The following is a 27745-nucleotide window of genomic DNA, read 5'->3' as shown; positions in this document are numbered from 1 at the left end:
AAAAATATACATACCTATACACATGTAAAGGTATGCGCACGTATGCCAAAGTGCGTATGTGTGCACTCTTCCGTCGTGCTGCCATCATGAACGAACATCGGTTTAAATTGGACACATGTTTTGCATTAGCGGCGCCATTTTCGGTGTATACGATCTCACGAAAAATCTACATTTTCGAACACCTCGATACATTACCGCATCGAATCTGCGCTGGGTTATTCGACGGAACGTCGATCGGCGACGAAACGTTTCCCGTTATCTAAACTGGACCACCGGTTCGTTGGAATTTGACGAATTACGTACATTCGACGAAATTAATCTTGCCTCATTCAGAATGCTTCAATAAAATAGGTTTAACTAAATTGGTAAATTACTGCACATTCTTGTCATTTTTATGAAATACATCCAAAGTGATGTTAACGTTAGGGAGAGTTAATGATTGGTTTGTAATTAATATTGATGCATATTAGTATGATGCACTGTTATAACTAATACAGTTAATCATCTCGTATGTTAGAATACTAATATTCAGATATTTCTGTCCGTATTTGAAAGCTATTCATTCATTAGGAAGCCTACAATTAGTCGATTATTTTCCAAATTTCGCTCAAACAAGATATTCTAAGCTGAACCGATAGTATGTAAATAACGTAAAACAAACGAAGGCGGTAGTTTATAATATTTATTATTATACGCATCTGTCGAAATTCTTCGTCCCTAATTCCGTTACAAAAAGCAACCAGCATACTCTCTAAACTTAATTAAAATAGAAACGTTCGAACCTCGCGTAAAGGAATATTGTTGAAAAATCTCTTAGCACCATCTAACCCATCCTATAGAAAATCTCATAACGCAAATTAAAACAGGTAAGAGTCCATAACACTTCTCGTCGTACGTGTTCTCCATTATAATTATCCCATTAAAGCTATCAAAGCCGCCATCAAAATATAATCCAACGAGAATCACCCGAAATCTAAATCTGCACAAAGAAACAACTTTGAAAAATCGCCCGGAGTAGATACGAGATTTCGCAATGCGATCTACCGAGCGAGACGCAGTAGCATCCCCGTGCTCGGACACTGGGTGTCGTGCGTGGAGTTGAGCACATGCATCCTCGAAAGCCGCGACAAGGAAATCTCGTGGCTGGAGGCGGTTGGGCTGGCCGTGGGCCCATCGGTCTCCCGGCGGTCGCGTCCTCCGCCTGTCGGCGTTCGTGGCTGTTCGGCTCGATTCGGGCTTTTCCGGGCGCGCTCCATCGGGGAGGCGGCGCGCGCCTCGTGTCTCACGGAACGCGTCTCTCAGTGATTACCGTGCAGTCCTTGCGACACGACCTAAGGCTTCATTTGCTACTGCTTCGATAACAGGGGGTTGACCGCGCGCGCGCCACAGGAACACATCGAGCGAACGATACAAGTATCGCCGCGCGAAATCGCTTCCTTTATCCAGTACTGGTCGTCCTTCGCGGTTAAAACAGCCGCAAGAGTAAAAGAAATCGAGCGTATGCGATCGCGCGCCAAATTGAGTCGAATTGGAATATACACAGTGATCAAAGTGACACGTCGGGAACACTTGTTCGTTATACTTCTTCGTGTTACCAGAACAAAGTTTTTTTCAAAGTTTTTGTCAAAGTTTTTATAAAGATAAAGGGAAACGTGTATGATCGAATTGGTCATATTGACTAATAATATCAAGGTTGATCGACGGATTTGAGTTGATTAATTTGTTACATTAAAGGAATGTGGTAATCAAGTTCCGCTAATATCGTGCTGTCTCATGGGACAATGGATCTGTCGCGTGGCGAGGGTCGATGGACAATAGGCCCGGCAGCTTGACGGGTCTTGTGACAAGCTACTCCAGCGACGGATCACAAGGCTACTATGTGGTACACACGCGCGTTAATCGCGCGAGATCGATCTTTCCAACTTTTCAACAAGTTGTAACGCATCAGGTACGCCGGTTAATTCTTCCCTCGGAGAACGATTATTCGTATTCGGATTCGGATTGTGCTACTTGTGTGTGCGTGTGTACTCGAAAGAAGCGCGGACCGGGGGTGGAGTATTTTATCGATACCCTTCGTATGACCCGGAAGAATCGTAGGACGATGTTTCTGTTTTGAGTTGTAGTGAATCATTGATGAAAGAAAAAGTTTCTCGGTGACTTTCGATAGCGAGCAAGATTAACGAGTTGTTAATTGATCAAGAAAAAACAATTTTCAACAACGTTCTTCAAACCGGTATCCCTTAGAAACCATTAGAAAACTTTGGAAACAATTTTTTTGGTGAAAATTGTGTAACGTGGTTTGACGATCGTCAAAGCTTCGACTGTTGCAGCGTTCTCAGAGAAGCGATTGACTTTGGAAAGGAACAGGTAAGCACGCCTCCAGAGAGCTCTGGGAATTTGTGAGTGAACACTTCACCGTGAACTCGTGTCGTTCGTGATATAATGGGGTACTCGAGGGAATACGAGTGTTACTCTTTTGAATTTTGTCGTGTATAGGGATGAAAATAAGTTTGTTCTTTGCGATAGATCTAGTTGGTCAGGGGTGGTCACGGACATCGTCAACGTTCTCCAGATCCGTCGGGTGTCCACGTTTCTTGTTCTACTTATTGGTATGACTCCTAAGAGCGGTAACATAAAATATAAAAATATCAGGAGACGAACGTTAGAACTGTCGAACTTAACGTTTTCATCATTTTTTTATCCACTTATTTAGTGAGATAATGAGAAGATATTGCGTCTTTTCACTTTGACAAATGGAGGCATAATTGAAATAACAACGCAAACCACTTTCATAACAACCTTTGCAAAATATTTTAGGACATAATGAGAAGTTATTGTATCTTTTGACTTTGATCAATGCTGACACAATTGAAGACTTCATCGAAACTGTTGACTCTACTCTATTTTCGCAATTTCCCCTTCTATTTGCATGGCAATATAATTAGAAGATATTTGATGTTTCGGAGAATTCTCAGTGGAATTTCCTCTGTCTGTATGTGGGTGGAATAATAGTTGTGCCACGATGTTAAGAATAATTAATAGCTTTAACTAATAAGAGAAATACAGGTTATTATTTAGTCGTTTAATTAAGCAGGATGCATAGATTGTACCGAAAGGTTATTTAAATATTAACGCTACAATAGCAGTTTTCGTTTTCTATGTATTGAGCATAACAAATTTCAATTTATTCTGTCAGTCCTTTGTTATTAATTGGATTACATTATTAATTGGATGTCTCTAAAGTGGAAACTTCTAATCATAATCATGCAATTAAAAATTAATATAAATCAGTACCATATTAATTACCGACAGAACTAAAGGGATAAAGTCTAAATAAATTCTATACAGTCATTCACGAAAATCTATTTATTAATGTTTAACAGTTATTAAAGTTCATTTATTAACGTATAAAATAACAATAATTATCTCATAGCAGAATTTCACAAAAATATTTGAACTTAAAAAAACAATATCTGACAAACTGTAGAATATTTTAATATTTTAAAAGAACCCCGTTTTGCTATTAAAGTAAGACACAATATACTAATAGAATATACTAATTTTACGGTGAAATTTGGAGAAATTTTACCTTAATGAAAATAGCCTTGCCATGACGACTCATTATACCTGCATCATGTGTATTTTGTACATTTCGACGACTTGAAGTTTCCCGTAAACACATAATTATTCGTAATATTAATATAGTCATTAGTTCAAGTGATCAAAGACTTTGTCTCATTCGGATTATCTGATACTGATAATTTCCAATCGCGACGATTATTAAGATCGAATTCGCATTAATCAACCGAGTCTTTAACGTCACGAGCCCGCATCGTTATCCGTATCAATTGTAATTGTTAAAACAGGAGAATTACTTCACCCGCTTCATTGTCGCAAAATTTCGAGCAACGGGAGTCGCTCATTTATTGTATTATTATATATACTACCCTTTAACTATGTGCAAAATTCGAGTCAAATTACTAGCTAGAACGTCGCGCACACAGTTCTCCTCGTTAGAGGAGAGCAGCTCACTAAGAACTCCGTTGTGCTCTTGGCATCTGTGGTTCGGAATCCACTTAAAACTTCGGATCCCCGTATAAGTGACCACAGTGGTCGATGTCAGCTAATACGAAGACGCGTGTACACTAGAGGAAAATAGTGATAACGGATTAAAAGAGTGGTTATGGTTATCATCACACTACGACTGTCCATGCGATTGTTGGAATTTTAAGAGCACAAAAATGCATAGAATATATACAATTCACGGAATATCCAAAATAAGATAACTTACAAGGTAATTTAGGTAAAGCTATTGGTAGCGTGAAGGTGCAATGACAAGATACGTAGTTTTCTTGGTCCTCCTCGATGTATATATAATCAGAAATTGTATTAGAAACTTTATTAGAAATTTCGAGACTGATGAAAAATTTCCGCGTCTTTACAGATTTATGACCATCTCATCAATAATAAAAATACAAATACCTTATATTTATTATCATATCAAGCGAAGATGGGCCCATTACGTCGCAAACCAATCAAATCTAGTTTTCTTCAACTAGCCTCCCATCCAGTTCCGTACGGCCTCGCATAATATCGAATACGCTAAACAAATTCCTGTCTAAAGTTACATTTCTCCAATTCCTGTCATAAAAGTATAAAATTTCATAGAGATACTCACAGCCTATTTATCACCCACAAAGCAACGAAGTGACAAAGGCAGCAAAATTTCCGTGAAATCGAATTGCAGAGGGAACGATGGAACGAAGGCGAAGCTGGCGATGAAGAGGGGAAGATTTTGTGAAAATCCGGTAAGAGAGAATCGGGAAAACTTTAATTACGGAATTATTCGGAAGTTGGTGGAAATGCCTGCCCGAAACAGAAGGCTTTTCTCGATCGAGGTGTCGTTAATGGAGTAAGATCAGGTTGCCGGGCTCGTTTGCACAATAAGGTGTCGATCAGTCGGAAACAATCATCGCGAATAATAACAGCGAGTAGCGAGAAGCGTGTTCTGTTCGATGGGACGTGCGAGTTGCGGCGTCGTAGTCGTCGGTGGCGGTAGTGGTGGTAGTTCGAGGCGGCGGTGGCGGCGAATTGAATAAGGAAGAATGGCTGTAATTCACGTCGGTCTTTCTGACGTCGCTTCCGCTTTTCTGTCGCGCTTATTCATTTTTACAGCAGTTGTGTCTGATGCGGCGCAAAAGATGCTCACGACCCAGTTTAACAGAGCCGACGAGCGGACGATGTAATTATGATTTAGAGTGGTCGCGCAATTTTTTTTATTCTTTTTCTCTTTTTTTACGCTTTCCCTTTTTGTTTTATTATCCTTCTGACTCCTCCCCTGCTACCCTTCTAGCGTTCTACCGCGAGGTTGCACCGAGAATGGAAGATGTCTTTCCGAGCGTGACAACGAAACTCGCGACAAAACCTTGCAAATACCGTTGTTGCATCCAGTTCATACGAACTCTCTTGCTGTTTGAACGTTTTTATTTTTATTCTTTTCTCGTCGTTGTTGCAGAATTGTTTGACGTTTGCACAAGCTTTTTGCTTTTTCGCGCTACGCCGGGCTTCTCTTTGCATCCACGTCCACGTTTCGGCGAAAATTTTCAGCTATGTTCGGTGCGTCGTTCGTATAGGTATTGGATCGCCGCATTCGTCATGGGAGAAGTGGATTTAATATAATAGATTTCGGCGTCTCTGAGCTTGGATTTCGATGGCACGGTATTTAGATAGTAATTATAGTTGAAACCTTAGAAAATGGAGAACCATCTCGGGTTTCTGGTCCTCGTACAAGACCCTCAAGGCTCGTATTGTCCTTTGACCCTTGTTGCGGTTAATTTGAGGAAATTAATTCTTCACCATCTAGTAGGGGAAATGACGCGTAGAATTCAGTGGAACCTATTTCGTGAAAATACAATTCGCATTAATTCTCCTAAAGGTTTCTATGAAACAAATCACTCGAAGGAGAATAACGATTAAAACAATAGATAAGAAACTATTTACCTAATGAAACCACTGTGCTCAATTACGAAGATTCGAAAAAGGAGAGACGTGTTCCAATTAATCGAAAGTAATTTCAAGAAACAATTACTCGAACTGTTCAAACAACTTTCGAAAGAAACAAGGAGTTCCAATTGTTTCCTTTACTTTGCAATTGTCGGATCTTGACAGAAATCAACAGAAAGTGTCATTCTGAAGATTATTCTCCGAAATTAGCATTTCAATTAATATTCATCTTATTCCGAGATGTCGGTAGATAAATAATCAGCAAATTTACGCTGCCACGGTCGATAACGCGACTGCGTGGCATCGTTACTATTTTGATATCTACCTGTCCCAGTGAAACTGTAGTCAGATAATTCCAGTACTTTTAAATACAGAGGATTCAATTAATAAACGTACATACGCCGTTATGTCGAACGTTCGATAACCGATATCTCATGGTTAGACCGTGGAATTTTATGCACTTATAGGAAATTTGAAAGCGCAAAATTGCACAAGATGCGCATAACTTGGAAAGGTATATAAATTATCCGAAATATAGTGCTCTTTATAATATTTGTCGAGTAAAATAATTGTCCATTGAGGTCTTGCTTTTTAAATTATATGCTCAAAAATATGAAATTGCATAAAAATTTGCAATCTATTCTTGGGTAAACGTTGTTTCACTAAGAGCCTGACTACGCAAATTCCACAAAGAAACGGACGCTCGAATAATTTTCTAAATTGGACAACTCCGTGCACGATTCAATAGCGTAGCGTTTTTCGAAAAACGACATTAACTCATAAGAAGACAATTTCGCCGAGTTGTTCGACGTTTCTGTTTCCAAGTTCGCACGTTGTACGACATCAGAAAAGTATCACGATACCAGGAATCGTTATAGTAGAGTCGAACGAAGGCAAATTAGACACTTGTCGCTGGTTAACCAGCAATTTTCTTAAAAGAGGCTCGCTATCGAAGAAACAATTTAGCCCGTCTGTGGACGCAAATAAGAAGGACTCATTCCATTCGAAGGACACAGTCGTTTGTCGGTGCAATTTCACCTGCCTCGAATCCATTGTGAACCCCGTGATTTTCAGCGGTTCATTTTGCGTTCGAGCGTGTCAGATCAAAAATGGTGAACTGCTATTCTTTTTTTTCTCACGTGTATTCATTATGATTTTTGTGATTTGAGGATATCGTTTGTGGTTTTCTTTCGATGAAGATTTTACATTTATTGTGTAATCGATTGGTCAATCTTTTTCAAGAAAGATGATTTCGTGCGAATCGTTGAGCCTAGTATAAAGTTTTTGTTAGCGTGCAGATAATATCGTTGAAAATACTGGAGAAAGTATTATCAAATCATTAAGAATGTAACATTGTTTACAGTAATGAAAAAGTATTAGCTACTAACACGGGAACCCCGCAAACCGATTCACGCCAATTTTAATGAAACTTTGCATAAGTATTTTTTATTTTATAATAAACAATATAATTATATATATAATATTTTATAATATAATTTTATGATATAGTATAATTGGGCCTAGCTAAGAATTTAGTCTCAATTTGTTCGTGCCCGTTATTAAGAGAGAAATCAACTCTTTTATTCGAGTCAGCCCTTGTATGTAAGTGCTTATAAATCGTAAACGACAAAAGATATCAAAAGGCGGTTGAAATAAAAGTCATAAAGCCATAAATGTCTCGAGATTCATAAAGCCGCGCGAGAGTTGTTTTTTTCCGAAAAACTAGTTTTTTACGATGATGGCATAAAGAATAACTTTTCCAAGAAATTTTTCACACAGATTTATAGGTTTCAAGATACGATATAACTTTTATTTGAACTATTCTTTTATATCCTTTGTCGTTTACAATTTATAAGGACCTACATACTCGGGTCGGCTTGGATAAGAGGGTTGATTTCTGCCTTAAGGTAAAACACAAGCACGAACGAACTACGGCTAAATTCTGAGTAGGTCCAAAGAACACTTGTGCAAAGTTTCATCAAAGTCGGTGTGTATCGGTCAAGGGAATACCCGTGTAAGAGCATAATATTGTTGAATGTACCGAAGAAGTATTATTATAAATGTGATATTTTTGAAAATATTGAAGAATTATTTAGAATATAAAACAGCTAGACTGCGTATGTTTATACATTAAAAAAAAATTTAAGTTGCAAAAATGCACGATGTAATACGAGAATAACATATAAAATATACAAAGTAAAGCATACACGTGGCAATATTTAAAGTGAAACGAGTCTCTGCGTATGTTTCATTTTTTAAATCACTCTCGTAAAAGTATGAATTCACATAAACATCCACAGTCTAACAATAACTACTCGTATTTATAACCCTATACAAAGCACCTTACCCTTGTCAACCACGACAAATAAATCACTTTCGTAAGTCGATGACAGAGAAGAGAATCACGTCGTTTCTACGCCCTTCATTTATATTCCTTTTAATATTCGACGAGCGCGTTGGCGAATTTGAAGCACGTTCTGCGTGTGCTGTTAGCGTGCCAAGGATGGTGAAACGTAGTCGACGACTGTTCGGAACAACGGCTGGGCCGAATTCGTGAATGAGGATCGTCGTCGGGAAGCGCATTAAAATTCGAAGAATATTCATAAAGTGCGCGCGCGCGCGCTCCAGTGAACGAGCGCACAGCCGCAAGAGTGCGACGGACAAAAGACGGAAACCCAGCTCTCAGGCTTTTCCTGAGGCCTGAAAGACTGACGTTGCATTTGGGGAGTGCATATCTGGTGCAATCGAATTCCCGTGGCCGTCGCCGTCGGATTCGCCTATTGTCAAACCAACCAGCCCCTCTCTCTGCTCTCCTGCTACGCCCCTTATTGCGCCAGCACGTTTATGGGACAGAGAGATCGGGTGAAGAGAGGATCGTTAGGGTTCAATCTCTGAGCCCCTCGAACTGACCGCCGAATAGTTGCGCGCGCGTCGATGCATTTACATGGAAATCTCGAAGCGGTCGCCTCGCTCTCTCTCTCTCTCTCTTTCTCGCTCTCTCTCTCGCTCTCTCTTTCTCTCTCTTTCTTTCTCTGGTCGATTACATTCCGCGCATTAGGACGGTTCGTCGTCCATCCTGACCTCTCTTAAGAATTCGAGGAATTTTAGCGCAATCCGTGCTTCAGAATATTTTGTCAATTGAGTAGGATTCTGTTCTTTGGTTGAGAGAAGAAAGAAGGTTACTTTGTGTGAGAGATTTGGTACGTAGATATTTTGAAATAATCCGTGAAATTCTTGCGAACTCAGGTTTTTCTACGCTTTAATATCATTATTGTAGTAGTGAGAGCATAGTTGCTGGGTGCCAAGCGATCTTTGTATACACAACATACGTATCATTGCAAAAGAGACAATGTTACAAATACTATTTTTTAAATGCATATCAGAAATTTATGTTTTATGTCATCTTCGTAAAACAAATGAACTTGTGGTAATAGCAAGTCATTCGTATACTTACGTAATGAAATTAAGAATTTGATAAAAAATGAACGTGATCAGTCAGGCTTTTCGAGAGGCTTGCATTACGAACGAGTCGTTCCAAAACAACATTGACCAACTTTACATGTAAATTGGTAACTAGTTATACGAATTCTACCGTATAACAGTTCATACGTGTATATGGAAATCTCACGTTTATAGCTGAATTCTAGTTGAAGATCTCAAATTCTCAGACCCAGAGAGGCGCAAGAATCATTTCGAACAGAAAAAAAACTCATACTAACGCCCCATCACATAAACATTGTGTTCACGTTTGTTAAATTCTAATATGACCGAATTATCAAACAAAAGGCAACCCTTGACACTTTTTCAAAATCGGTATCATCTGATAGTATCGCCAGTCCCTAAAACCTTGGCTATGCCGAATTTCCCTGGCAACCTCGTACACACGGCAAACCCAACCTCCAAAGGGTCTCGCGTTGAATGTGAAAAAAGAACAGCGAACGACGCGACCGTTTTTCGAAAAGCGGCCTGGCGAAAAACCAGGACGCGATTACACCGAATGCATAACGTCAGCAAGCGACACATAGGGGAATATAAAAAAAAAAGAAAAAAAAGAGAAAGAATGGAGAGAGAAAGAGAGACATCGTCTCGCAGCAGCAGACTGTAATGGGTGTGCAATCGCTGTTGGAACTGAATACGAGACCTTGCACGCGCGAGAAAGGAAAATCAGCAGAATGGAATTGGTCTGTGTGTGTGTGGGAGTAAAACATTGAAAGAAAGGAAAAGGAAAGAGAGAAGCGTGTGCGTTTGGGGGTTGTGAAACGCGTGAAAGAGCGAAAGATGGCGGCAGTACAGGGGAGTCGGATGGGATTGGTGAACATGAATGGTGGCGCGATCGGGTGAAATTTCACGTGTTAACGTTTGCAAGCTCGATATCAACGGGCGCTGTATTCGTGATATTGCGCCACACACGAAAAGAAACGCCTTTCAACGAAGGACTCGGTGCGCCGTGAAGCTCTCGCGAGTCTTGCGATAACGAGTTTTCAACTTAGTTTTTGTCCCAGACGAGTTACCCGCTCGAATCGAGAACCATGCTGTTGGTTAAGAAGCAGCCGAGTTCGAGGGTTGGTGATGAAGTAGAAGGATAGGAGACAATGGGAATTTTCGTTGGCGAAATATTGCTTCTGAAATATACGTTTACCGTTGTGGTAGAATAATAATATCGATATTTTGATTTTGTTAGGAGAAGTAATTGATTTAAAGATCTTTACTAAGTATTTACGAACAGTTTACTGTTGAAATAGAGAAACGTGGAAAAAATGTTTCGATAAAAATCCTGAACGATTTTCCTGAATATGTATTTACATGGTCGTTATGAAGAACAATTGTTGATTCCAAGAATTTCGTGGATCTGAAAAAAATGAAAAATAGTGAACAGACAGGTTTTTATGAATAGCGTGTATGCAGGGAGTATTTGGGTGATAATTAGTCTGTGGATATTTATACATTTATGGGAAATTTAAGTGTAAAAAATATATAAATAGCATAAACAATCTTCTAATATTATGAGTATTTTTTCCCTTATCTTAACAAGTTCCATTTATTTAATTTTATTCCTTATTCCGTCGGAATTGTTCCTCTTGAGAAAAATGATTTTACATCATACTCAGACGATGATCAAAGGATAATTTTAATTGTTGTTGGACGATTCGATTTTTGAGCTGAAAGTTACGATTGGTGCAAAAGGTGGAAAAGTCCTAGTTGAATTTCAGATGGATCGATCAACAATACAAATAGGTCACAACGGCGTTTCGTTTTTTGATTTAAATTACTAATTAGGATGTTGATCTTTTGCGAGCTTTTTCGATGATGCGTTTCATTTTCAGCTCTTTCATTCGCAAACCACTTCGTGTATCGGCGTGTTACAAATCGTTAACGCACAAAGCCCACTCGATCTTGCATTGATAGTTTTCAATTTACGTGAAACGTGTCCGTCTCCATTGTCCGCAAACGCGAAATTCTTCTGGCAGATCGGTATCCCTTTTTTCAAATAGGATTTGACTTTTAGGATGCATTTCTTTAATTATTTGTCACCATTCTTCTCCGGTTAACAGCATCTTTTTTCTTCAAGTAATGCATTTCCAAGCGAAAAACATTACAGAATGCTAATTAATTAGTTCCTTATTATGCACGTGTTGAAATGCAGCAAAAGCAGTTTTAACTACAAATGTGTCAAGTAAAGGAACGAGGAGAGCTGTTAAATTGAAAAAAATTAATTAGTGAAAGAGGTAGAAAAAATTGAACAAGAAGAAAAGATTATGCTACATCGTTCAAAGTGAGAATGAATTTCCACTGGCAGTCCTACGTTACCTAACCCCAATCAATTAGCATCTGTTTAAGGTTCTCTTTCCTTTTGAATTCTCCGAACGGATGCTTTTACACTTTCCGCGAACCCTTTTATAAGTCGAGCCCTCGTTTAACATCAAATTCAGAATCGTCAAAGAAACTTTCGCTGCAATTCAATACTATTGCATTAATTGATATTCAATGAAATACCTATTGTATGGCCAATCGAATGAACCCAAATTAGATTTTAATCGAGCCAAATCGAATTCTGCTTTCAATTATAATTTCGATCTTTTACATTTACTAGATACCGAATTTAATATTCTCCAGATCTAAAAATAAGTTCTTATTCTACTTCTCTGAAATCTAATTTTCCTTATTCTTTAGTGTTTCAATATTCTCTATTATTACATGAAAACTTGAGAGACAGCAACGGTGGTCAAAGCTGTTACAAAGAATAGAAAGAAGAAAATAAGAAAAGCAAAAGTCATTAAAAAAAGCATAAAACTTGTACGAAAGAAATTAATACGAAAATTATACGAACAAAAACTATAATGTAAGGAACAGTGTATACACAGTGGCTACAAAAAATATTTGCACACATTTTCTAATGAAGACATTTTTTGTCAGGCTCTTCATTTTATTCTCATAGTACCTACCACATCTTTTCAGTCATCTTTTTGTGGATTGAATCGATAAAAGTTCGGAAAAATTTATCGTTACTTAAAATTTTCTTCCAATAAACGAAATTCCCGTGAACGTAGTTCTACTGTAAATAAATAAAAAAAAACTACAAAATGGAAAATTCGATTACACCAATATACACCATACACCAATAACATTATTGGAAACAACGTAAAACACATCTAAAGATTTTGACAGAAATGACATAGCATAATCGTTTAATCCCACAACGCAGATCTGGTATAAGGGACGAGATATCCGTCACGTGAGCCACGTCAATTGAATTCCATAAAAGCTATTTGCGTTCGTCGGTTGGTCGTTGACGGCATTTGATCGTCGTAGGCGACGCAGCTCTCGTCCATCTTCTTGTATCTTTCGATCTAAACGCGCGGCGATTTTTTCTGTTCGAAGGTGGTGAGCAACGCGAAACTCCTGAAAAAAAGAAGAAAGGGGTTACGTGAAGTTGCTGCAGAAACAACTGAAGAACCGTGCGCGTGGTGACGAGGACGCACGTGCTAACGCGGGACAGACCGAGCCAGAGAGAGTGAAGTAAAGGAAGAGGGTGGTGGCAATCGACGGATGAGAGTTTGAGTCGCAGAAAGTGGTTTGGAGTAGAGACTGGCGCGAGTTAGCTCGGCGAAAAGAGAGGTGGAGGAGCGTCGGAAGCACGGAGCCGGCTAGAAGAGGAAGCTTCGCTGGGAAAAAGAAAAAAAACTCGAATCGCTAGCACGGGTAGCCCGTGGCTCTCCGTGTGCTTCATCGTTGTGCAAAAGGGGGATCGTCGTTTCAAAAGGAAAAGGACAACTTGTGTGCATCGTCGAGGGAGAAGAAGGAGAGAGATAGAGAAGGGAGAAAAGGGTGAAAGGGGAGACGTGTGTCGTTGACGTGACTACGAGTGACGTGACGTGACGTGACATCGAGGCGTCGAGATGCTCCTGGATGAGATGGCCGCCTCCGTTCACACGCTCCTGTCATTTCTTCTCGTCCTCGGTGCTTGTACGCTGTGCCGCGGCAGGATCACGAATCAGGAGATAGGTGAGTGGAAAAATATTGCCAGCTTGCTTCTTACGAAGTGATGTTACGAAACGCTTTCCGCGCGTTTGCTTCTTACGCTTCCCGAACATGGATTCGCGAGAATGGGGGTGATATCTTTTGGGGTGGTTAGCGAACGACGCAGTAAAGGGGAAATCTGTTTTCCTTTCGACGTACTACCCTTACACTTGAGTCTTCGATCTCAGGTTTTTTCCTTTTATGTCTGTGTTTTAAGTGATCGATTTCATGGATTTGTTGATTCGTATTATTACGAAATTTTCATGTTCCCTTCGAATCGATTGTAGATCAAGTACCGTATATTCTATTAAGTGTTTCATTCATTATTTGAGAACAGCGTCTCATCAAGCCCTTTAATTTAAAAACTAAGAAGAATCTAAATTAGATGACTATTTTGCATGACTTATAAGGGTGACTTTATCGAATTATACAAATTTTATGGAAATAGTCAATCGCAAATTACTGCACCAAAAATAATGATGAATATACCACAGACTTAAATGTACTATGTACAACGTAACGTACAATAGAATAACAATCAACACTGCCAGTTTTAAAAAAACATACTGTAATTCACATATAACTTCTCCATTGTTAAAAGATGATATCAGTACTGTATGACCTGTTTCCTTCTTCACTTGTTAACAATTTTTACACGTTCGCATTTCAGGAAGCTTTCGATCGAACCCAGTATTATCTATCCGAATCGCTCATTAGTTTCGCGTCATTAGTTTCGAAGTATTCGTTTTCGGGGGAGTAAAAATCAGGGCGAGAAATTGCAAGCCACGACAACCTGTGGCTTTCTCGCATCGTTCTTTGATGTTTCGGTGCGATCTCGCCTAAATAATTAACCGAAAAACTAACTTGAAATCACGGTGTTATGCTCTGGTCATTGCATGAACTTAATTAATTATCGTGTGATGCAAGCTGTTCGCGCGTATCCCTTCGTTTCCAGCATGTCTCACGTACAACGTGTATAATTACGTCAACTGGAACTTCGCTGCATAAAGGGCTATAAAATTCCATCATTCTTGTTTCCGTTCGCCAACATATTCACGGAGGATTAATTAGCAAACCAAATGACTGTACGGCATCATCACGTTCTTTTGTACCATCCGTATTGACCTGTTCATCTTGCTATATCCTTTTCTATTTTGTCTGTTCTTTACCCCTTTTAACCATCGCAGATTTATCAATCACTGCACATATCAACTCGATGTATCAACGTGTATTAACGTTTACGATTCGTTCCGTATTCTCTCGTGAATTGTAAACTCCGTTACCATACCATTTTCGCGATCTCTTATCTCACAAAGTTGAAGCATTGTTTATTTGGTAATTAAATTTTTAATGTGAAGGTGGATCGAAAAGGATTGTTGGTATGAAACTGCACCGAAAGTATGACAACGGGTTAAGTCGATTTTTGTTTCATTCTCTGTGCCGTAGCGAAGTTGTTTTATTTCATAGTTTATTATAAACGTTGTTATACTGCCATTTTTTGCGGATTTCATTCATCCCATAAAGGTTAAGGAATTGTTCCTTTGGTAATTTAATGTAGGGGATTTTTTGAGAAAAATTATTCGGATAAACCTTCAGCGAAGTTATAGTAATGAGTTAAGTGACTGGGTTAAATGTCGAATTTTATTTACTTTTTATTTTTTTACTATAATGACGTTATCTAATTTTGACGAGTCTAACGCAATAAAAGGGAACGAAGGGAATTAAATATCAACGTGAAAAATATTACGTTCGCCGTTGTGTTCATGTTATGTAATAAAGAGAATCGGCTTAACTGGATTTTTTAACATTTTCAGTACATTCGCGGGCAATGCAACCAGAAAATACGTTTCCTCCCCTGCAGGGATTATTTAAATTCGGATTCGTCGAATTGGAAGCAAATTCGAATTTATATTTAATTAACCCTCCGGGGTAAGTTTACGTGAATCGTCACTGACAAACAGAAAAATTGTATTTTAATATGTGAGCGACTTAGTCACGTGCGTTTATTGTCCAAAGGAGGACAGTAACTATTTTTCAAGTTATGAACAATAGCATTTTGCGCTAGAAACACATATCAATGAATCAGCTGACAAACTTTTCTCTCTGTTTCGAAATTTCGTTCATATTCTGTCTCATTTGACATGAAATCTGCAAAACAATTAAGTGGAAACGTCGAATAATGATCGATAATACATTTTAATCAAAGTTGAATTATCAATAGAGTGTGGTTGTACGATCCCTATAGATCGTTCTAGTACACACAGGTTGAAAACGAACGTAATCAGAAGGCGATGTAATGTTGAACAAACTGAAACATTAGATGCTTGAAATCCAAAAAACAGTGTAATTTTGAAAACTGTTTTTTAAAGCTGATCCTAACCCTAATCCAAAACGTGCTAAATGTGCTTTAGACACTTATTCGAGGTTGTCATTCAAATCTTTGTCAAAGTTTCATTTTCTGTATTATATTCGTTAAAAGTATGAATTTGTATAAATGACTATACTTTTATGCATGTTTATATTTTTCTGAACATATGAAATGAAATTTCGATAGAAATCATATGAAATGAAGAAATGAAATTTCGATAGAAATTTGTTTCATCTACCAAACGTTATTTGTGCGCATTTTGGTATCTTGAAGTTCCACAAAAATTCGCAGAAATCCGCAGTCTCATAATAACTGCTTGAAGATCGTCACGTGTATACATTCTAATCTAGAAGACATACATGACGAGCGCCGCAATTACGTTAATAACGAGCAGCTCGCTGGTCAAACGACGACACAGGCGACAAATCTGATTGGGGGCATCTGCGAGTATTGCACGCGACTTGGAGGCTACAAAGCGAATCGAATGGAATCGACGCGACCACGTGGCCGCGTTTGCGGCCAGGGTGAAATTCGCAGGATCAAAGGCGGTTTCGTGTCCCTCGAGGCAGGCTCGATTCGCGGCTGTAACGTCATTTTGGCAAACAATCGGCCGTCCGTGTGGCCGTATCGCGCGGATCTGCCCCGCGCCGGGACTGCGATCACGAGCGGAGCGGAGCGAGCCGCGCGACGAGCCACGACGAGAGCGGTCTCGTTAGAACCGCAATGGGTAAACGAGTTAAAAACCCCCCACCTTTCTCGTATTTTCGCTCGCGAGCAACGAAATTACATGGCCGGTGTATTCTGTGGCTTTTGTCGCTAGACGATTCAATTTGCGCATTAGGTGCGACGGCGCACAATGCTTCGTTCCGTATAAATAAAGTGGAACAAAAAGAAATTAAAGCGGCCGTCCTCGCCTACGCTGCCGCGAGCATCTATCTTTACAAGGATTGCCAAGGATTCAATAGGATGAGGGACGTAGTTTAGCTATTTCTTTGCTCGCGTTTTTCTGGTGCTTTTTTTCTTTTTGGCACATTTTGTTTTTTTTTCTTTCGATTATCTATTTTTTTTTTCTTGGATGGTTTATTCGTTGTTTATCTCGTTGATGGAATAAGGGTGCGTTATATATGCAGGGTGTGGTGTGAATTAATCATGTATTTGAATACATACGCGAAATTTGAAAATGCAAAAGATTATAGAATGTATACTATATGAAAAATATACAAAATATGAAAATTACAGTGCTTCCTTTAATATTTGACAAGTGAAATAACTTTCTATCGAGGTTCTACTTTTTTAATTGCATTCTCGAAAATATGAAATTGCATAAAAATTCGCAGTTTAGTTATTACGATGTTTGAGTTGGTGTTGGTGGTTCGAGATAGATATATTTGTACCAAACATTGTATTAAGCGAAGAATCTATTGTAAATGACTTTTAAAAGTGTACCTTTTTCTTTTATATTAGCAATTAAAGTTAGCTTTTGTCTTTTTAAATAGTTTACTCTGAAAAACTAACAAAGATTTAGATGTTATTGATATTTTTGTTGTATTTATTTCACGGGTGGAATGAGGATTTGTACTCGTATATTGGGATGTTATGAGTTTATGGTGTAATTATAGTGAGAATACGTTGCCTGCTGTTTTCCATATTTTTTGGAATTGTAGAAGAACGTATTGTGTCATAAATTCGTAAGTCAGCACATATACGACGAAATGTTTACGAGATGCGAGATATATAATAAACAAATTTACAATAAACAATGAATTTTATGCGATTCTATTTCAGGGTATTTTTGGAATGTTATATTTTTGTCGAATTTTTAGGTAGTGATATTCCTTTATGTATCTTTTCGATGAGTTACAAAAATAAAAATTTGGAGTAATCAAGTTATTTAATTAAAATTGTCGAATTTGTAATAAGTCATCCTTTAATGTAAACTATTATATATTTGTTTCAGTCTGCATGTTCAGTGAAATATGTAGCTTAACTCATAGCTTTATGGAAAATATCCGGGTAATGTTGTTCGGTGTTCACGCGTTATTGCGTAATATTTCATTCAAACGTTGTGTCAACATTAATACCCTGTGGATCTATTTAATTTTAAATCTTCCTGATGTATATATTAATATGCATTCTCCAACAGAATGCATTAATTAATCCTCTCCAACCTAATTATATTTACAATATTCGATATTCATAGAATTTTTACCTACTATCTTTGGGACGCTGATTTTAATAATTAAATTTGCTAAGATCGAAATAGTGACACAAAAATTTTTGGATTTATACTGCGCTAAAAATATCTAAATTAAAAATTAATCTAAATTATTCTAAATATAAAACGCCATAAAGCAGAGTAAATTAAATTCACCCATTCAGCATCGATGTTACTCAACATTGAAATTACCAATTAATTAAACGATTCTATGAAACTTTAATGTGTTACGTTTCTCGTACAAAAATACCAGCAAAGATGTCTTAGCGATTAATATTCGCTGAAAATTAATTTTTTACAAAGTTTAACGATGGTTCGGTCAATGGAAGGGTTAAACAATCCTCTTATAAAAGTCGATAAAACTGAACTCTTATAAAAATCTCGATTCATCTTTTACAACAATCCTTAAAGAGATAATTTTACTATGGGTTTACTATGCCTTACCACCTACATTTTTGCATATCATGAATCGTTCGAACCATCTTCCTAACACTACATTTAATCTCGATATAAAATCCATTAAGTCGATCGATATGTTGCCGTGCATGGTGACCAAATGACATCGAGTAAGCACGGTAATTAACGTTAACGTGATATCCAGAAGATACGATTTTAATCGGTACCCTTAATTAATGAAATGCTTTCAGTTTACGTAGCGCAGTCAAGTTGTCTAACCACCTGCTCGATCAAGTATCAACTTCCCTTCTCCTTCTCTTTCACTCACTCTCTCACTCTCTCTCTCTCTCTCTCTCTCCCTCCCTCTCTCTTTCTCTCAATTCGACCCTTTCTCCTTGTACACTCTTGGATTCCGTTGGTTTCTCGGCCCGCTGGCTATAACCATCCACCATCTCTCTTCCTTCCTTAGGACTTTCCTTTACGCTTCGAGGAGCTATAATTACTTCCGTTTCGCCCTCAACATTAAATAAAACATTGCGCATCGCTTAATCGTCCGCTCGAGCGTGTATAACACGCCGAATCGACTTTGCTTTCGCATATTTAAGTCGCATCCCCCCGATCCTTGACGTCCGAGACCGTGGCGACGTCATCGACGAATTATTGCCTCCTCTTCATCCTCCTTGACTTCTTGTTCGTGACGAAATCTCCGTGGTCGCACATCTTTCGTCCCGACAAAACGGCTAATTGGACGTCTACCTTCAGGCCTAGCGTTTTCTGTGATTCGACATGACTCGAGTCGTTCGCCGGTGCCTATTGTGCTAGTTTCCTAAGTGAGTGGCTGTTTGCCGGCCAAGAGTCGACAGAGAAAGAGTAACAATCTTCACGCGGTCAAAGGACCGTTGGCGTAATAGCTTTAGGGCCTAGAGTCTGAAGTCTAGACTTAATGTGGCACAGGTATGTAAAGGAGAAGGGGAAAAAGTGGTTTTTGTTGGCTCGAAACAGATTGTTGCGCCGAGGGTTGGTCATGTAATACGCGCGTTTCACGAGGGCGTGAGTGCTCGCAGCTATTGTCAACCTCCCTTTGCCTTGGTGATGCTTTTAGCCAGTGTCTACGGTGGAATTAGCCACTTAAAGTTTAATTGCCGTGGCGTGGACGAACATTTGCGTTCGGCCGACTTTAATCTCCGCGAATTAAAACTGAAGTTTAACTTTGGTACATTCCATGCTCGACACATCTGCACCGTGATTACACGAGATTGAGTCGATGTTGTAAGACGAGTGGTTAACAATTCATAAGTTTTTGGTGTGCAGGAAGTTTTATGATGAGGTACATAACAGAGAGTTGATAGGGGATAGCGAGAGGGATTGGGGTTTGTTTTGTAAATAGAGGGTGAATGCTTATGCAAATTTATATTTTTCTGAATCTTTTATTTCTCGTCTCGCAATAAGTAAATTCATGCCGGTAAAACTCTTCGTAAAAAAGTGCTTATTTTAGTGATATGGAGGTTATGCTATTATAATTCATTTTGGCATTCAAATTTTGATACGTACGTTCTTCTAACTTCAACGAGCACTCGAAACTTTCATTTTAAATTTTCAAGTTTTCATTATTAAAAAAGGTTATTGTATATATGTGTATAGAATTAGTATATTCCTTCCATCCTCTCCTATCCACTTCTGTTTAATTAGCCCATATTAGTTAGGCTATTAATCGAATCTACGCGCCTACGATAACCTGTACCTACGTTATAACATAGTTTTAAAATACCGTACCGTACCGATGTCAATACTGAAAATCACTTTTAGAAGCGAAGAACTGAATAATGATAAAAATTAAACTAACAATAATTACAAATAAAAATAGACGCTAATAATCAAACCCATTAAAAGAATTCAAACTCTACACGTACGGTGCAAGGTTTGCAGAATTAAAATTTCCATTTGATACGTGAAATTTTCTTTTATTTCCCATAATTGTTGCTTCTCCGTAAGAATTTATCTCGAAAGACATCTAAAACAGAGATGAGATTTCCTTCACAAACGGCTTCTCGATCACCGCACTCGCACGACGTTAATTTTCCCACGCAGTTGGTGCGCCACCTGGGGTTGACGGAATCCGTTCTTATTTCAACGAAGTTTTTTCTCGTTAGATGCGTCCACGGCATCATCGCAGACTAACTAGAGTCGACCAACTTGCAAATTACTTGAACGTGAGCCGCATCGAGCCGCGATCTCCGACGACGAGGGTGAGAGCTTCCTGATCGTAATCTTTTAATTACATCAAAAGAAAGAAAAGGAGGAGTTGAAGAAAGAAGGCAACAAGGAAAGAAACGAAACTTTAATCCACCGGCGAGGAAACAGTTCCAAGCTCTTTGTAGAAAGACACCGATTTCATATTCTCCGTCTCTTTTTCTCGATGGAAACTGTGACTGCGTCCTGAAGACGAGTCGCTATCGTCGTCGACTATCTAAAATAGCGACGATCAAAGTGTAGAATGGAGAAAAGTGCTCGCGAGGCTAATCCAATTAATTCGGCCTCTCGCGAGCCTCAACGCGGAAGGCAATGGTTGGGCAACAAAGCGGAAGCTCGTTATTTCCATTCAAGTTCCAGTCGCTTGGCCGACGAGCTTGGCAGAACCAGCCTGTATCGGTTGTTGTGTTCAACTTGCACGAGACATTTTGTTCGACTTGTTCGAAAGTTACTCGCTTAGGTAAAAACTGCTCGTTGTAATAAATAGACTGGCGCACGAATGTTTTGGTGTTTCGTGTGTAAGTTGGTTAGTTTCGGGTGACTAATCGTGGCACGTGTAACTTGGAGAATTTTAGTTCGTTAAGGGCTCCGAATGGTTTAACTTGGTTTAAGGTGTAAAACGTTGCGCTCGCGTTCCCGGTCAATGACTCTTTGATGTTGATTTATTTGACAGTGGAACGGTGTTGTTCATTTTTTCGTCGCTTCGTTTGTCAGGTTTTGCAGATGCAGCAGGAAATTGCATATATACCTTGAGATTGTTTTCTGTGCTTTCTGTTTTTACTATATGGTAGTTAAGAAAGTTTAAAGCGTTATTCAAAGGATGTTGCATTTTTACGGCGTATTATTGGATATGATCATATTTATTCGAATTAGAGTTTTGTCTTTAAATATCATCCTTATTACCTAATGTGCAAAAGAAAGTATCCTTAAAATTGTAAAATTATATGATGATATGAATGAGTCACTTGATTTTGTAGAGCGTACATTTTTTCGTTAGTTTTAATTGTACGTGACAGTGACTGGCAAGAGAAAGAAATTATATAATCGTTCATATAATTCGTATGTAATATTTCCCAGGGGAAATTTCTAAAAGTATTCTGCTAGAAATATAAAAGAATCCAACAAAATTTCCTGGAGAATGATTATTCATATATAACAATTCTTTGCTAATTCATATTTTATGCATACTTTGTACAAAATATGCTGCAATCGTGAAATCTTCGTTTCATCTTTTCCTGCAGATAGGACTTTGTTAATAGAAACCTTTTAATAGAAAATTCTCGAAATTCGCAGCTAAATTTTTTCAAATTCCTCAACAAAGTGCCCATAAATCTTAATTACATCTCTTCACGCATATAAAATTTTCATCATAAGACAATTCCCAATTTAGAACGCTCAAGTTACCACGATTAACAATTATAAAAAGTTACTTCTTTTACACGCTCCAATCACGAAACACCCACTCTTCCATCTTTTCACATATGTTTCATTTTCCCGTTTTCGCAATAGAAACTTCTTAAAATTCTCTGCGTGAATTTTTTAAAAATTCTCCAATAGAACAAACATTGATTATAATAACTACGCCTTTTGCAACAGTCTATATCCAACACACACCCTGCAACTGCAAAACCTCTACTTGCTTTATCACTTTCTCACTACCAGAAGTCTGACTCCGCTTTCGTCGCGACTGCTCGCCGTCCTTGAGAGGCTAGAATCAACGAACCGTGTTTTCAAGCACGACTTTCCTTGGTCGAGTTTCACAGCCCCGACTGGTAACTCTAGTCGGCCGGCAATGACTTATGTGTCCGACTGGATCCGATTGTGGTCAATGTTGGAGGACCGCGGAAGACCATAGAAGACCGTGGTTCAGCCAGCCGAAAAATTTTACGATATGGAATTGATATTCGACTTTGGAGAATTGCACTGGAAACGAGTGGTAACTGGACCGCGAGGTTCGCGAGCTGCGTTTTATAGCAGTAACGGCTCGTGGTAACCGCGTTCAATCGTCCATTAATATCGGCGCACGTGAAACGCGAGTTACGATTATTAACTCGATAAAAATTTCCTCTAGTTTCGGGGACCAGGATGGACTTTACGAGGTAAGTTTCGTGCCGGACAGCGATTTCGCGCAAAAGGCGTGCACACTTCCTTTCAGTGTGAAATCAAAGTGACGTATGACGGTAAAACGTCCGCGAGGGTGAATGGCTCAGAGTCGTCGGTAGATGAGATAGAGAATCGTCGGGTTGATTGGTTGGCCAAGCTTTCGGTAGTACGAGCGGATTATGGTATCGTTGGTAATTTGAACGCGTTTTGTACGGTAAATAGAGAACGCCGAAATAAACCACGGAAAGCTTTTGTGCAAATGTGCGCAAGGAAGATTGAAGTATTTAACGTGTCGATGGACTTTCTTCGCCGGGTCGCGTTTGATGTGTTTGAACTTATAGAGCGTTTCACCCACCGTGTTGTTCCAGCTGGAAGGTTAATTGAAACGGTAACGAATCATCGTGCACGATCGCGGTGAAATTATATTGACGACTACATGTTTATACAATTAACTAGGCCTGCTGCAGCCGAACTGTGGCCTGCCGGAATGTGATCCACGTACTGTGTTTGACCATGCGGTTATTACGTTTGCACGGACATTTGCTTCTATAATTAACGATATTAATTTTTCCTCTTGAAATTATATACTTCCTTATGACTACGAATTAAATGAAAATTCCACAAAAATCGCACGTAATTAGCTTTTTGAGCCGTATGAGTTCATATGCGTGAAGCAAAATTCATTCTTTTGGTTTATGAATGTAGATATAAATTTACGCGTTTGAAAAAATTCCATTACTGGCTCACACGACCTTTTATGTATGTTTAACGAACTCTTTATTTATGGTCCTTGAATAAAAGAGTGTATGGTAGCTGAATATTTTTTACAAATTGAGATATTGAATGTCTTCTTATAACGTAATGGATGTATGTCCTAATTAGTGCCTACATTAATAATAAAAGTTGAATCATGTTCTCGTTTTTATGTAAGGTCGTAAAGATTGAAGGACGCGGACAATAGACGAGGTGGTCGAACAATTAGAGCTGATTATTTTTCAATTTTTGCACAAAATTTGCACAAACTGTCAAGCAAGAAAAATGATACATTTCACATTTTCTGTTTCTACAATTAATCAGAACATACTAGTTTGATAAAATTCACACTGATTTTTTTTTAAGTAGAAACACTTATTTTTTCATTTATTATTCATTATCACTTTTCAATATCACTTTATATGATTGTATTCCTTTGCTCCATAAAAATTGATAATTCTAATATTAGCTACTTCATTAATATGCACACGTGATATGAGAAACTACTTATAGAACAAATAAAATCTAAAGGCTCAACATTTTCCTTTCGACCTGATCGCGTGAATTTCCAAGAATATTGTGCAGGAACAAGCAACCTAATCAAAGTGACCGACGTAGACATAAACGATAAAGCTTCAAGCTCCTTCACACGAAATTAGCATTTTCAAAATACCACTTGATTCTAACCGAGTAGGTACTTATCGCAGCGCAATCTTGCGGAAAAATGCATGCGGAACGTGGGTTGGATAACGAAATTGAATAACGCAAAACCTGATAAACGAGTCTAATTTAATTGGACGGAGTAATTTAGCAATCCCGTGAATGATTAATTTAGCCAACGATTTCATTCGGCTACGGTGATCGCGCGCTATAAAGTGTAAAATATGTAGGACGTGTTTAATTACAATTATCGACGGGGATAGATGGAAACGAATATTCGCGCTCTCGCGTTGCATATTTCATCGCGGTGGCGCGGTTCGACTCTTTGCTGTGTCCTCTGTCCCGTTTACAGAATGGATATTTCTTTCTTGGACGGAATCAAAATACAAAAGCTGAAAGGCGGAACCGGTCCACGGTGACAATACCGATATGAAAGTTTTTACGCGGTTCAGAAATATTCCGGCAGTCTTCCCCGGCCATCCTTCTACAATACCAATGAAAACGGAATATAAATCTGCGAAAAATTTCAATGTATGAATAGTAAAACGTGATATGATACGTGTCATGGCGAACCACTGAACGATTCGCTGATATAACGCAAATTTTTTGGGCTTAGAATTCTGTCGGCGGTGACGTTAACAATTTTTTTCCAATTTTATAGTTTAATTCCTTGCTTTTACAGGCGGTTAACTTACTCGTTCTATGGCGGTCCGTTGTGTATAGAAATAGAGAGAGAAACGAGCGCGCGATATCGGAAAGATATTAAAGTTTCGATCAATAGTTTTCGGCATGAAGGATTTTAGTTCGGCTTTATGTTAGAAGGAGACGTAACGGTTTGATAAAAGTAAGTTTGCGAAAATTTGTTCGGATATTTTGGAATAGTTATCAAATATGAACGTGACAATAATTTGTTAATATCAACTTTAAATAGTTTCGAACATTTGATTTGTCCCATGCTATTTGTTATTACTTGTTTAATTCAACTTTTTATTATGCCTCCACTAAGTTCTTTGAACATAGAATTAAAAATTTATTCGACAGAATTCATTTATTCACAGCAGATTTTGTTATATGAAAAAATAGTTTACGTCCAAAATATCAGTGTGAGTGTGTGACAAGCTTAGAAGTTAGTACAAGTTACGTACTATATTAAAATTCTGTTGCGTTCAAATTTGCAGTTGAATTCGCACATAGCGCGCAAAAGTCCGTAGCACAACTTCCCCATGATTAAAATCATTCGCATCCAGATAATTTAGAATAGAATTCAATAAAAATATCTGTCGTAATGATTTTAATATAAATTTTTCCAAAAATCGTCCAAATAAAGACATATATTAGTTTATAGTGATGTACGGCTTTTTATTATATGTATCATATAAAACCAGTCAGGAAATTTTTTAATCTCCATGTACAGTACAACAAAATAAACGTAATTGTGTCAAGTCACCTTAATAGTGCGACTATAAACCCTAAATAAAAAAAAAAAAGAAAGGAAGGAGTAGATATATATCCAAATCATCATTTTTCATTCAACACCTCAGCTAATTTCATTTCAACTCTTTGATCAGAAAATTACCTAAGTAAAAACGACCGTTTTGACGGTAACTAAAATTTTGAATTATTATGAAGCCGGCTTATCACTTTAAGCGTTGTATTCTCAAAATGAATGACACATTTAGCCCGAAAGTGATTAGCAGGAACAAAAGAAAACGAGAAAATATTGAGAAATATTGAGAAATATGAGAGAAAAACTAGCAAACAGAATTTCATTAAAGAATCTGACTGACGAGTTAAGAAATCCCCGTGAAAACGCACGCAACGCCAGCACGTAATGGACAGTGCAGGCAACGTCGCGTCGCGTGGTGAAAATGCGTCCGATTTTCCGTCTAGCATAACCGCGTGTGTCGCTTCACAGAGATCATAAAAGCGCGGACGCGTGAGTCGATCAGTTTGCCGTTTGTAGCGAATAGGTCGTACGGTTCACGGCAACGCGTACTTTCGTAATTAAACGTCGACATCAATCGGCAGTAACGAGCAGTGGCCAGAAACGAATTTGCACTCGGTCAGAGGAAAATAAAAAAGAGAAGGAAAGAACAGACGCGTACACACAAATAGGGACGCGAGAGAGGCCGCGTTCCCACTATTTCAAACAATCCCCAGCCTGTCATGCGGTCTTCGCTACCTGTCTGTTGACTTCAACCTCGAATTAACCGAGTAATCTTGCTGGAAATTGTTTCAGTGGCATCGATTGCCCGGGGAACAGCCGGAACAAACACAGCCCGGGGGAAACGGAGACACGATCGAACCGCCTCGTTTCGCTAAAAATGTGTCCCGCGCCCCGTTAAACTTGTCTAGTTCGAAAGTTTTTCAATCGACGAGACTCGTCCCTGCCTCGTCCCGGCACTTCGACTTTGAACGATACGATCGCCCGCCGGACCCCGTCCCCAACAACACTGCGAACGAGTTTTAAGCGCAGTACCAGAAACTACTATCGCCAGCGTTTTCGTGGAAAGATACGGAGGGTTTTAAGTATTCGTGACGTAGGAAGGTTGTAAGTTAAATCATAGAGCAAATGTCCTGATTAACGTCCTACAGCTCATTCATAGGGAAGGTTTATTTATGGACGCACGGAGCATTTTTTCTTAGGGTTTCGTAGAATAAAAGGCTACATTAATTACAGTACGTATAATATTCATTTACTGCTTCAGTTGCTAAATAGAATGTCAAATATGAACGATATTAAAAATTGCGAAATAACTACAAAGTCGACCTCGAAATCGTTTTTCTGACAGGATAATAAGAATATCTGAATTAATTATTATTTCAAGTAATGGAAAAACGAAAAACGTAGATAGAAGTCTCCAAGAAAATACCATTCTAGCCAAGGTTTTAACTTTAATTCCTTTGTTCTAACGTCCAAAGACCAGACTGCTTCTGACTCGTGCCCAATTTTATAAGTTCGCTATACCGGCGCTGATGCTGTAGAAACATAGGTAACAGAGTACACGGAGCGTTACTCTGATCTCGTGCCAAAAAGAGTCCACTGGTTCGCGTTATACGTCCACGCGCTCCACGTTAACATCGTTAAACATTGCTCGTATCTGGCCAGCTACAAAGGCGAACCATACACAAAAGAATCGTAAGAACGCGTTCAACAGAAAGAGTCGAGTCAAAGAATCGAGAAAGAGATATACGTATTCGAAGAATGTCCGCCGATTTTTCGTTGAGTTTATCCGTGGATTCGTATTTCGCCACCATCTGCTTGGTTCTATTGCGTCGATTGTCGCTCGTCGATGATATCCGATTGATTCTTCCACGACCAACGCTATCCCGTCTACTCTCTGTTCTCTTATAATTAGCCTGAGCTCGCAGCTACGATAGAGATTGCATTTATTGGATTCCTCTCGCTGCGATCGTGCTCGAGAAGAGGTAAATCCTAGGTAGTGCGAGGGCGCCGCGTTTTCACGCTGGTATTCTGT

General features: G+C 38.7%; 1 protein-coding gene across 3 annotated transcripts in view; it reads left to right on the top strand.

Annotated features, from left to right (window-relative positions):
* Positions 1-1316: 1316 nt before the first annotated feature.
* The window catches only part of LOC117158183 (nephrin), a 543755-nt gene continuing 517326 nt past the window's right edge, over positions 1317-27745 (top strand). For 2 of the 3 annotated variants that reach the window (XM_033336832.2, XM_033336831.2), the window contains exons 1-2: positions 1317-2367; positions 12883-13506. In XM_033336832.2, coding sequence (XP_033192723.1) covers positions 13401-13506 — 106 coding nt within the window. In that variant the 5' untranslated portion in view covers positions 1317-2367; positions 12883-13400. Of the gene's footprint in view, positions 2368-2526; positions 2610-12882; positions 13507-27745 lie in introns of all 3 variants that reach the window. The other variant, XM_076624251.1, reaches the window with a different exon arrangement.

Source organism: Bombus vancouverensis, chromosome 14, assembly GCF_051014615.1.
Source record: "Bombus vancouverensis nearcticus chromosome 14, iyBomVanc1_principal, whole genome shotgun sequence".
Lineage (NCBI taxonomy): Eukaryota > Metazoa > Arthropoda > Insecta > Hymenoptera > Apidae > Bombus > Bombus vancouverensis.
This window is presented reverse-complemented; position numbering and strand designations above follow the sequence as displayed.